General features: G+C 37.5%; 1 protein-coding gene across 2 annotated transcripts in view; it reads left to right on the top strand.

Moving 5' to 3' along the window:
• LOC135203115 (zinc finger and SCAN domain-containing protein 2-like) overlaps nucleotides 1–12,847 on the top strand; it is a 157,302-nt gene that overhangs the window by 135,755 nt on the left and 8,700 nt on the right. For both annotated transcript variants that reach the window (XM_064232748.1, XM_064232749.1), the window contains exons 17-18: nucleotides 866–1,024; nucleotides 2,174–2,299. In XM_064232748.1, coding sequence (XP_064088818.1) covers nucleotides 866–1,024; nucleotides 2,174–2,299 — 285 coding nt within the window. The remainder of the gene's footprint in view (nucleotides 1–865; nucleotides 1,025–2,173; nucleotides 2,300–12,847) is intronic.

Raw genomic sequence — 12,847 nt, 5'->3', positions numbered from 1 at the left:
CTAGACATGTGTGCCCCATGCTGCTGCAAGTATGTTAGTTATGCAACACCATACATTCCAAAGGTAGGAAGTCTTGTTGGGGTTTTTGTGTATGTTCACTGTGAAATCCACAAGGACCTCTGGATCTATGTATCAGTATTGGAAATTGGTCTTGTTAAACAAGTACCCCAACACTTCCTGCAAGTGACATATTGCATATGCCTGCAAGTGACATATTGCATATGATATGGTTGACTTAATTTACCAGCTTCCTCAGTCAATTCTTCTACTGAGAGTTGCAAAAGGTAGATACCCATTATATGAGTTTTGGCAAATGCTAAAGGCAATATCATAGCATCGGTAATAGAACATCAAGATAATGAGGTTCTTAGCACTTCCACACCCAGATGGGCAACTTGTCTTGTACTGACATTTCTGTAGCAGTCTAATTGTCTGATAGACTTTGAACCAGAGAACATGAGATGATTAGCATTCAAGTGTATGTGCACCCAATGAATCTTACAATAGCCCTCCAACACAGACCATATCAATTGTACTTAGATGGAGCAGATTTACATAAATTCAAGGAACTGAATGAAATAAAAGGAAGGGTAGGAAACACTAACTTACTCAGCAGAACTCTATACAGCAAGAGTTTAGTCCAAAGTGCAGAGATAATGAATAGTGACTGATTATTGCAGTTTAAGTTGTCAGCTAATGACATTTTCTACATAGCTAGTAATGGGCTGCCCCTTCTTCCAGGGTAATATTAAAGACTAGACCTCTTTTGTCTGTTGATTTGGCTTACATCCCCTACTGGATGTTTTAGTGTAAGAAAAAGTTTGTACATATGCAGTGTTATGATTATTGTACATTTTGGTTTCAGGATTCAGAAATGGGAGAGAATTCTCATCTAGAAAATATGGCAGAAAGAGAGGCACATATGATTCAAGGATTCTCTTTGGCTGCCTATGAGCAGCCATCAACAGCAACTGCAGTAATGTTACAGGAGAGAGGATCTCAGGATAATGATAGGCAAATACAGGTAAGTGGAATATACTTGATGTGACTTGGTAAATATGTATTTGTAGTTGACCATTGAATCTAATGAAATGAAAATCCCATTTACGCAATAATTTTCATGAGTAAGCAGGCAGGAAATTCATCTGCAATAACATTTTGTGGAATATGGAATTATTGCACTGTGGTTTTGGATTTCGAGCGACATATTTACCCTAAGGTTTTTATGATGTTAAATGACAGTCTGTAGGAAAAAAAAACTACAATAAATACTATTTTGATGTCTAGCAACATAAGGCTGAAAAAATAGAATACCAATCTTAAATTAGTCCAAAATTCTCCAGTCATCATCCCAGTGTACAAATCTAATGTCAAAATATAAATGGTTGATGACATGTAATAAACACATATGAAGCATGTCTATGGAATACACAATTTTTAATTTGCTTTGAGAATCAAATGAGTTTTACGCTTCCAAATCTCGATCGAGTTTTCAAAAATAAACAAAAATTCCAATTTTGATGTTTGAAGCCTTTCTTCCCCATGGCTTTGGTGAGGCTCACAACCTCACCCTCTGGATATGCTCTGTTCCTTTCCCACTTCCTCTGCTTTCTCTGCTTCTCAGTAGACATCCTCCAAGAGAATCTTGGCACTTTTCTTTTTCTTTATATACAGTAAGTGGTATAACTGGTTATAATATAGTATAGTATACTGTTGGAAAGAAAATTTCTAGTATTTGTTCTTGGTAGAAGCCATTGGTCTGTTTTTGTTTTTTTTTTGTTTTTTTAACAAAAGTAAATTTCTGTTAGTGGCAAACTTCATCATCATTCTGATTACATATATATATATTTTTTGTCTTTCGTTTTTAAAGTTATTAAAGTAAAGCACAGTAATTTGGCTTCAAATTGTGACCAAAGCCAACATTTCACATGAAAATAATTTACAGCAAGGAATATAAGAATTTTATGTCTTCATTCATGAATGGTAAGCTAAAACAGTTTGTGTTTTACCACAGGTAAGTTTGAACCCCCAAATTTTCTAAAGGGGCTAACATTTATTATTGTAGATAATACTGCTTAGGTAATGCCTTTACACCAGTGGGGCTTAACTAGAAACCAGTTGACCAACAAGCATTTTGTATGATGTTCCTTATTTTTTTCATATTTTATTTCAGATATTTACAGATGAAAATGGACGTTCTGTAATCCCCGTCATAAATGAAAATGGCCGTTCAGTTATACCAGTTATAAATTCTTCAGGAGAAACCATTGGAGAAGTACAGGGTCATATTTTAACTAGTGTGAGTAGATTTTCCATCCTGAAATAGTGTGATTTGGTAACAGTAATAATCTTGTTCCTTCTTCCAGAGAAATGTCTTGAGTTATTAAGTATTTTCTGTGTTCATGTTAGTTGAAAATTTCTTCTTAGTGCTCTAGAGTTTTAGTATCACATTGATCCTTTTCAATATGTTGTTTCACTGAAATTATTGATTTGCAAATTGTGATCTTACTGACTTTGCTTATTCTTTTTGATACACACAGAATTTTTTTAGGTGTTTTTTCCCCACTTTTTGAGTTGCTGATTGCAACTGCACATTCAGTGATAATAGACTTGAATAGTATCAAGGAATTTAAACAATTTATTATTTCATTAAATAGTTCTGCTCACCTGCCAAATGCTGTGTTCAGAGTGAGCTTATACTATATACCATTATTGTACATATTGCATATTGCAGTATATATTTTAGTCTCTTCGCTTTTGCGAAAGACTGTTTGTTTCTCCTTACGACTGTCATTCGTAAGTATTTCTGGTTCCTTCCGTCTCCTATGTGATATCTTAGTAGAGTGGTTCTTCTTAAACTAAAGGAGAGGATTCAAACAGATAAGTTGAAAAAGGTATAACAACTTTATTCTGTAACTCCACAATAAGAGAGACAGTTCGGTCGGGAGACCGATATGTTTGATCGCTGGTAAAGAACTGATGGGAGTTGTTGTGCAAAGTTACCAGTAATGCAAAACGATGACATAGCTAAACAGATTTAAACCAGGCTACTGCAGACAGCGCATAGCGTAATCTAGATCTGCATTGGTCACGTAGGACCCTCCTAATGCCAATGACCTCAGGTCATGGGTTTTTATTTACAGATTCTGTAATATTAAAATGTATTTATTACATTAGGCTCGGACAGCTACCATTCAAGCCTTGAATAACAAAAGTTACTTTAAACATTGTTTCTTAGGAGCGTGCTCGTAACATATGTTTAGGTATAAACATAACAAGTGATTAAATGCATAAAAAGGTTCTGTTACATACCCTTTTTGACATATTCATAAACAAAGATAAATGCATGGAAAATCTAGATCCATGTTTGGTAATAATAATGATTAGGTACCCAAAAATAATAAAAAGGTAAAAATCAAAAGATTAACATGTATACATGATTAATATGATAATAGGTAACCTGATTAAGAATAGTGGTTACTGATAGATTATGGTAATAGGTAACCTGATTAAGAATAGTGGTTACTGATAGATTATAACATGATCATGGATAATTGTTAAAGAGTACTTGTCACTCTTTGTAATAGGTAAATATAATTGTACAATTGTATAATAGTATAATTGTGTAATTGTGCACAGATTCATATATAGGGCTGGTATATTTTATTAGGTGCCCGAAAAATACCTTTAGGAGTATATTAATGTATAATATTGGGCTATAATATTTTATTAGGTGCCCGGGAGATACTTTAACTGTTCAAATGCAAAGGCGTGAGTCTTTCTTGTCCTACATTTTTGCCAATGTATAATATTGGGCTATAATATTTTATTAGGTGCCCGGGAGATACTTTAACTGTTCAAATGCAAAGGCGTGAGTCTTTCTTGTCCTACATTTTTGCCAGCATACAGACCGCTTTTCACACACAACATAATTCCAGACAATTTCCCTAGGCACAAAACGAAATGGCCAGTTTCAGGCGGCCCTAAACTCAAACGACTTGAGTTTAACGGGTACGTCATCTGGACGTGACAATACGTTTCCTTGGAGATCCTTCTGTGTACGCCTCAGCCTACGCCAAGCAAAGATGTTGACGGCGATAACCAATATGGCCGTCACGCTGAACACGGCCAGCAGAATGTAGTAACGAAGATTTTCTCCACCTGCATAAGTCGGTGACGCGTGGTTCATCTCAGCCAGTTGCGTCAAACGATGAGCCACCCGCGCGTTGTATGGGAGAGGTAGTGATGGGATAATTGTAGACGCCCAAGTATAGTTCGCAAAATACGCCTTCTCACGTATTATCGTGTTGACCCCTCTGACGGTGTAGTTTGTAGATGTCCCCGTACAACCATCAGCTGCTACAAAGATTGGGGAATGGGCGGTGGTCCCATCCGGGCATACGACGTGGAAACCGGCTTTGTCGTAACGGATCCAGGAACCATTATTCATTCTGTAATTGAATTTATTACTGTAAAAGGGATAAAGTTTCCCCAGACAACCTTCGCTTGTATGAGAGAGAGAGCCGTTTAGCACTATGCCTAACTCACATGAATCCAAAAGAGTCAGCTGTACAAATTTTATTATTCATGGCTTCTGAACAGTGAGTGAGTTTATCTAAGTCTTTAATGACTGTAAATGATTTCCTATCAGAAGAAATCAGAACATGCCCCGTCAAATTGGATATTACTGGACTTGAGTTATCGTCATGAAAGTAGGAAACGGTGCTATTTTGTATGATTGCCAAGCATCGGAAGAATCAAAAGGTATAGTGATCATAATCCTATTACTTTTCAACGCTGACTGATATTATGGCTATAATAGAACTCTACTTTATGGGCGTCTAATAAAGGAATATAACCTAGTTTCTCCCGTCCATTTTCCAAAGTTAACGTCAGATAATAGGCATGAGGTGTGGAGATTAAACACACCCTTTGTCGCTAAGTAATAGCTTCTACCATAATCTTTTGATTTCTCATAAAATGTGATATTTTCACACGGATATGATCTATTTTCGAACTATAGTAAGCTAACGTAGCCAGCAAATGTTGAACTTCCATAACCTGATCGATATTATTTGAATGTTCGTTTACTATACTCATTATTTGATTGATTGAAGATAACTGACTGCGAAGTTCAGACAAAGCTAATTCGGTTTTGTGTTGCAAAAACTCAATTCTTTTATTTTGATTATTTATCTTAAGGCGATTTGTAATTCCTAAGCCTAGATTCGCAACAGATCCTAAGATGTTTAGTCCAGCCAGAATAAGCGGGTTGCGGCGTTCGAGATTATTGTGCCGCACAGACCACATCAGCAAGTCACGAGCAAGTTCCTCTGCCTCGGCGGTTTTATTTTGTATGTCATAAGACAACATTTCCGCGACGCTTTGGGTTTGAGCTAGTGAAAATCTCTGAGTTAGCATGAAAATTACGTTGGTGCATTTCCTTAAGCGAAACGGCAAACCTCATCAGGTCATTCTTTAAGTTAAGGACGTCATCTTCAGGCAAAAATATGGCCTGCATATCCACTTCTATGGCTATATTACTTGACACTATAAAAACGTCGTCTGTTCTCTCGATAATCGAGCCATGATTAAATTCTATTTCTTTCGTCTTAGCGCTCTTTCCATACAACAAAGATGTCTGAACACACATTATCACTCCTAACAATAACAGATTCATTTTTGAAAACCTGCAATGAGTAAAATATATGTAATAACTCGTGTAAAAGAATAGGTTTACATACAAATATGATTAATATATATATATATATATATATATATATATATATATATATATATATATATATATATATAAATTATTATACAAGTTTCATAAATACAACCATTTTTTCCCTCACTCCATCTACCTTTCTTTAGATTCTGATATGTGCCAATGGAACTATTCTCACATCAGTGGGTTTGGATACATTTTGAACCCTAAATCTATTGGCTGTTAATATTTCTAAAATGTTAAACGGGCCTTCAAACTTAGGTGTCAGTTTATAATTTAAACCTTTACGTACGTATACTTGTATGTATACCTGATCGCCCACGGCATATGTTCTAGTTGGCTTAGCTATTTTATCATGATTTCTTTTCATTATTATTTGTGCTTCTTCTAGATTCTTACGAAGTATATTATATCGACTTATGCTTGCATCCATAACATCCTTTAGAGGATTTGATAAATTAGTTGTAGGCGTTAGTACATGGAAAGGTGTTCTAGCTGGGATACCGTACAGTACCTCGTGCGGTGTCATTTTAATAGACACATGATACGAGTGATTAAGTGTGCTTAGTCCGCAGGTATGGCAATGTCCCAGTTGGGGGTTTCTGCCCCCCCTAAGGTGACCCTTAAATGTTTATAAAACCTTACGATTTGCCCTTTCCACTAGCCCATTAGACTCTGGGTGATAGATCATGGTATTGATTTTCTTTATGCAAAGGAATTCGCACAAGGAGTTAAGGAAATTATTATTGAACTCCCCGCCCGAGTCTGATATAATGGTGTGTGGAATTCCATGTTTACAAATGTAGCACTCGTAAAACTTTCTAGCGCACTCGACTGCAGTTTTTGTTTTAAGCGCTATTAGTTCTGTATATCGAGTCAAAGCATCTATGATTACTAGGAGGTGCTTATTTCCTCTGTCTGACTCGTAAAATCCTGTTAATAAATCTAAGTGTACTCTTTCAAAGGGTTGATTTGGCACGGGGTAAGCCCCTAGGCTGACAGGTGTCTTCGTGTGCCCTTTGTATTCTTGACAAGTGTGACAATTTGCTATGTGCTTTTTTATGTCTGTAAGCATCGTATGCCAATAAAATAAGGATTTGGCTTTCTGTGACATTAGGGAATAACCCGGGTGTCCATGCAGTGGATTTTCATGCAACCATTTTAAGACAGTGGGTATGAGTGAGATAGGTACCACACCTGGTTGTTATTCAACTGTGGTGTGTTGCGGGTTTTCCTCGTCACGGATCTACACAGGATACTATTATCTTTGATGATATAATTCTGCTGCTTATACTTTATGTATTCCTTTTCCTTCGGATTTCCGTTTAACGCAATGATGATTTTTTCTATTTGCGGATCTTTTCTTTGTTCCGTCTGTAATAGTTCAGCACTCCAGCCCAGATCTTCCTGTTCAGATATAGTTTTAACAATGGGCGTGGAGGTTGAGATATCTATTAATTCAGCTAATGGCTCGGTACAAGATGAAGAGGGGTTGCGTGATAATGCGTCAGCAATGATATTTGCTTTCCCAGGTAAATACCCGATCCTCGCGCCAAAGTCCTGGATGATCATGTGCCACCGAGTTCGCTTAGGGCTGTGACTAAAGCCTTTAAAGAAGTCGGTTAGGGGCTTATGATCAGTGAGAACCTTGATGGGATAACCGTATATTATAAATTTAAAATGCACGAGTGAATTAACAAGAGCGAGCCCCTCCTTGTCTATTACTGCATATTTACTTTCGGAAGGTCTCAGTTTACGTGAATAAAAAGCTATAGGGAAAAACTGTTTATCATATTGTTGAAGCAATACCCCACCTACTCCTAGGTCTGAGGCGTCTGTTGCTATGAAGAATTCCTTACCGAAGTCAGGAAATTTCAAGATAGGAGAACTACACAGTTCATCTTTCAATTTATCGAACGCCTGTTGATGAATTTTAGACCATATGAAATCTACGCCCTTTTTTATAAGATCGGTTAGGGGAGCGGCTATGATATAATATCCGCTACATCCTAAAAATTGCTGTATTCCCTTGATGTTAGTAGGTATCGGAAAGTTACGGATAGCCGATACCTTATCATGGACTACTTTAAGACCTTCACTAGAAACCGTGAAACCTAAATAGACTAGTTCTGTTTTAAAAAATTCACACTTACTTATCTTTACCCTTAAATTATGCTGCCTTAGTCTTTGTAGCACTAACTCTAATTTACGTAGATGTTCTTCTAAGGTATTGGAAAAGATTACTAGGTCGTCCATGTAGGCATGTAGGATATCTCCTAACAAGTCTCCAAACACAATGTTTATCATTCTATTAAAAGTTATGGGAGCACAACGTAAACCAAAAGGCATACGCAAAAATTCATAATGTCCCCTGGCTGTGCTGATGAAAGCCTTTAGTAGGTCCAAGCTGGTGAAATATTTGTTCTGACCTAGTAGAGATAGGATATCGTCAGTACATGGTACTGGGAATCGGTCAGGGATTGTTTCTTCATTTAAACGACGAAAATCGACGCATATCCGCCAAGTTCGATCTTTTTTCGGTACTACTATTAACGGAAAATTATAAGGGCGGTTTGATTTCCTAATGACTCCTTCTTTTAGCATTTTACCTACTTCCTCTGTTATCTCATTCTGAAATTTCATAGGAAGTCGGTACGAAGGTACATAGATTACTTTCTGTTTGTCCTTGAGCCTTATTTGATGCTCGATGACATCCGTTTTTCCTAAGGTTCCATCCGTAGTGGAAAAAACATCATGATATTCAGTTAAAAGATTCAAAAAATTTCTGCTGAATTTCTTCTTCTTGAATGTCCTTATTGATTTTGTTCTTTATAGATTGCAAAAGGGATTCATCCGCAACTGATTGAGCGTGATTTATCTCAGCTACGGTAAGAATGCGATGTTTATAAACTTCCGCATCCAAGATATGTTGATTTTTGTGGATTACTAAAGTGGTATTCAAATGATTACAGACTTCGATGTGACGTTGTTGTGAGCCGACTGTATAAATGGCTTGTGTGACGGATAATCCGTGTGTTTTCAGAGTTTCGGAAAGGATTAACGTTTCAGATCCTGGCAAGGTTTTCTTTACACGCACTAATATGTTCGAAGTTACGTTCGGCTCGAGAGTTTGCGTGCAAGCTGATATTACGGGCGAGCGAGAGTTCTGTGGGTTGCATGTATTATTTCTTGGTTCATGAGACAGGTGATTGGTTCTTCAATGTAAGTGACTACTCTGTCTGTCTCTTTATTATCTAAAACTGATTTTAGGGTATTAGAAGACTTATACAATTTTCCTTTGATATACACGACGTGTTTTGCAGGTGCTAAGGTAATATTTTGAGTGCCCATAGACGGGTATCCGATAATTACTGCGGGATGCATATTAATGTTTTGTACAACGATAAAGGTATCGGAAAACGTGCGCTTACCGACCTTGTACTGAACATGAGTTACTCCTACCACATTTAATTCATTATTTCCTATGCCTGCGAGTCTTATTCCGGACTTCTCGATAGGGAAGTTTGAAAAGAGTAAACGATGAGTCCTTAAATCCATATTACGTGGACTACCAGAATCAAAGAACAAAGTGAATGACTTATGGTCCAAATTTACTGCATGTAAGGTTGGTCGTAACTCGACTTGACTAATAACTGCATGAATTTGTTGCAAATCTACGGGAACCTGCACAGATTTTTTGGATTCGGCCGTGTGTTTCATAGGAAAATCAATTGCCTCACAATGATCTGATAAATGATTAAACTGATTATTTGATACAAAAGATGTTGATATTGATGACCCAACATCGCCCTCTCCCCCCTTGGAGCGAACTACGTGGTATTTGCTTTGTTTAGCACACCTTGAAAATTCGCTTGACCTTGCAAGTTCTGGCTAGATGGCCCAGGAACAGAGGTACCTGAAGCACGATTTGTTTGTTTCTGCTGTTGTGCAGCATTGCCGTTTGCTTGTTTCTTTTTATAGTACTGAGGACCTTCCTTTTTGTTTACGTAGGCAACTGTTTGCATGTTATTGGGATTCTGTCGTTGATTTCGTGAGTAGCAACGATTATATGAATGTGTGGTACTGTTATGAATTGAACAAAAATGCGTCCGACAGTCTGACGTTACATGACCTGGCCTATTGCAATTGTAACAAGTCATCCCTGCTGTTTGATTATGATTAACTTCATCTACTTGTTGTGGCTTATCCTCATTTTTTGCAAAAGCTTGAGTAAGCAGGGGATCAAGGTCAGTACATTCAGACATGTGTGCTTTTATCTGTTTATACACACCTAGTTTCGTACTGTCAGGCGTTAGCTTTTTAACACAATACCGCACGAAAGCTACAGGCAACATGACTGCCATACAGATTAAATATATAAAGTGTATGAAAATATTCACTGCAATATTGGATCTTGTAACCCACGTGGAGTTACGTAAGTTTTCCTGATTTTCATTCAACCGGTCGGCAATTACTACCTCCCGTTCTTCAACACTAGGCTGAGCCATAGAAGCTTGTTTACGCGTAGAACTCGAAGAACCCATAACGATATTTACCTCCAGGACCTTGAACAGGAAAAATTAGTGTCCTGAACCAAGTTAGTTTTACTTCTGGATTTTTGGTTTTATAGGTGTTCCTCTTGTACGCGTGTTTTTTCCGACTGATACGATTCCTAACTGTTTCACTAGCACTGTACAGATACGAACGTCCACTGCGCAAACGCATATTCAATATAAAATAAAAATGTGTTGCTAATAATAGGAAAAACCCACAAAAAGATCATATAAGTACAGATAATTTGATAAAAATATTATACGGAGAATTCCTGCATGAAACGATTAGCAACAATGAGAAGAAAAAAAAAATACTCTGCGGGCGAGAACTCGTAGTTGAAGATTGATTCTGTAATGAAGGAAGATTAAGATGGCGAACAACTCACCCCCAGAATACTGGACGATCGACTCCTGATGAACAACACTTCACTGAGGAAAAAACCTGAATAGATAAAATGGTACTTAGCTCAGGATTATATGCTGAAGGATTGTTGACATGGGATGACGTCACAGTTCCTGTCGTCTTCGCGTCGGAAGTCGTGATGACGTCACGGTCTCCTCTCTGGCTCACGTTGCATGAAGAAGTCCAAGATTGGCGTTGTTTCCTTTGTGTTTCCTTTATGTGTTTTCTTCTTTCTGTTGATGTTCGATGCTGCTCTCGTCCGGTGTTGATTCTCGGAGATAAGTGACAACAGTCACTCAAATGTCGATGTTGATGCTTGTATTCTTCTCGATGAAGGACATATCTTCGTCTTCATAAAATGTTGCGTTGATTGAAGATCCCGTTTCCTCTGTTTAGTATTGATTTTGTAGGTGGTAGTTGGTTATTGTAGTTCTTCGGTCGGCTGATATGGGTCTTGTTAATCTTATTCTTTGTCTAAAGCTGCCACCAATTTTAGTCTCTTCGCTTTTGCGAAAGACTGTTTGTTTCTCCTTACGACTGTCATTCGTAAGTATTTCTGGTTCCTTCCGTCTCCTATGTGATATCTTAGTAGAGTGGTTCTTCTTAAACTAAAGGAGAGGATTCAAACAGATAAGTTGAAAAAGGTATAACAACTTTATTCTGTAACTCCATAATAAGAGAGACAGTTCGGTCGGGAGACCGATATGTTTGATCGCTGGTAAAGAACTGAACTTCTAAAGCATCACGTCGATAGCGAAACATTAGCGATTCATATAAAAACACATGTAGTCCGCCGGCTCGGAAGTTACAAGTTTCCGGCGTAGGTTAACAGGTCAACCGCTTCCTATGGAAGTTGTTGTGCAAAGTTACCAGTAATGCAAAACGATGACATAGCTAAACCGATTTAAACCAGGCTACTGCAGACAGCGCATAGCGTAATCTAGATCTGCATTGGTCACGTAGGACCCTCCTAATGCCAATGACCTCAGGTCATGGGTTTTTATTTACAGATTCTGTAATACTAAAATGTATTTATTACATATACAGTCCCGGACAAAACTCCTTTTCCCCTTGATCTGGATTACTCGTGAATATGGCAACATCACACTCTTTTGAGTCCTCCGAGAATTGGGAGACTATTTTGGTGATAGTTAAGTATTCACTTTGAATGAAGAAAGGGGTATGTCTCTGTCTCTGTTTGAATTGGAACAACGAACGTGATGAATCACAAGTCAGTCATCAGATTTTATTGTCATTCAAACGGATTTTATTGTTATTCAAACACCGGAGTTGAATTGTCATACTGCTACACACAAAAGCGGATTTATTAAAGCAACGGCCAGCTTGATCCTAAACAATTACTTTTCAAGGGAATTCTTATAATTTCACTATTTATGCCCCAAAACGCACAAAGTAAAAATGAATTATGTACTGGAACTAATTGCCGAGGCCATCAATTGCACGTAATAAAAGTCATAATAGTAAGCCTCGGACGTCCCAACTTCGGAAGATCTGTTAACATGTCAGATTCATTGAATCACCACAACCACAGATGAACAGTTGGTTTCCATGCACCTATCTGCCTAGAAATCTAATCTCCCTGATGTTAAATCATGCACTATGCAGACCAACAAATCTTTAAAAGTAAACATTCGTAATTTGCTAAATAAAAATTTCATAATCGGTAAACAGTCTTAGGACTGTTAAGTAATTAGGCTACCTCATTTACTTGTTATTCATGGAATATGTTTTGAGTCATGATATACATATTTCTGTTTCAGTGAGATTAGATTTTTGAGTATTTCTTGAAAACTGTCATTCTTTATTTGTTTCTGTGATCTAGATCTAAATTTTGAGGAGCAGACATGATTCCATTTGGTAACTGTTGCACACATAAAATAAATCGGAATACGTACATAGTTTTACCCAAGGTCTAAAGAATACCAGGTCAGACCGCTTCCGACCGAAATAAGGACAATCTCGCGCATGACGTCACGAGGCTGCATCTGGCCGAGGTTCAGGTAAAAAAATGTCATCAGTCAGTATTTGACTTCACCAGAGTGAAGAACAAAGAAGCTCTCTTAGACCGGATTCAATCCTTTAATTCAGCAGTACCTGAAGATTAACGGGGACCTCTCTCACCCAAGGTCGTGACAGAGA

This window comes from Macrobrachium nipponense, chromosome 33, assembly GCF_015104395.2.
Source record: "Macrobrachium nipponense isolate FS-2020 chromosome 33, ASM1510439v2, whole genome shotgun sequence".
Taxonomy (NCBI): domain Eukaryota; kingdom Metazoa; phylum Arthropoda; class Malacostraca; order Decapoda; family Palaemonidae; genus Macrobrachium; species Macrobrachium nipponense.
Note: the sequence above shows the minus strand (reverse complement) of the source record. Positions and strands in the feature narration are given on the sequence as shown.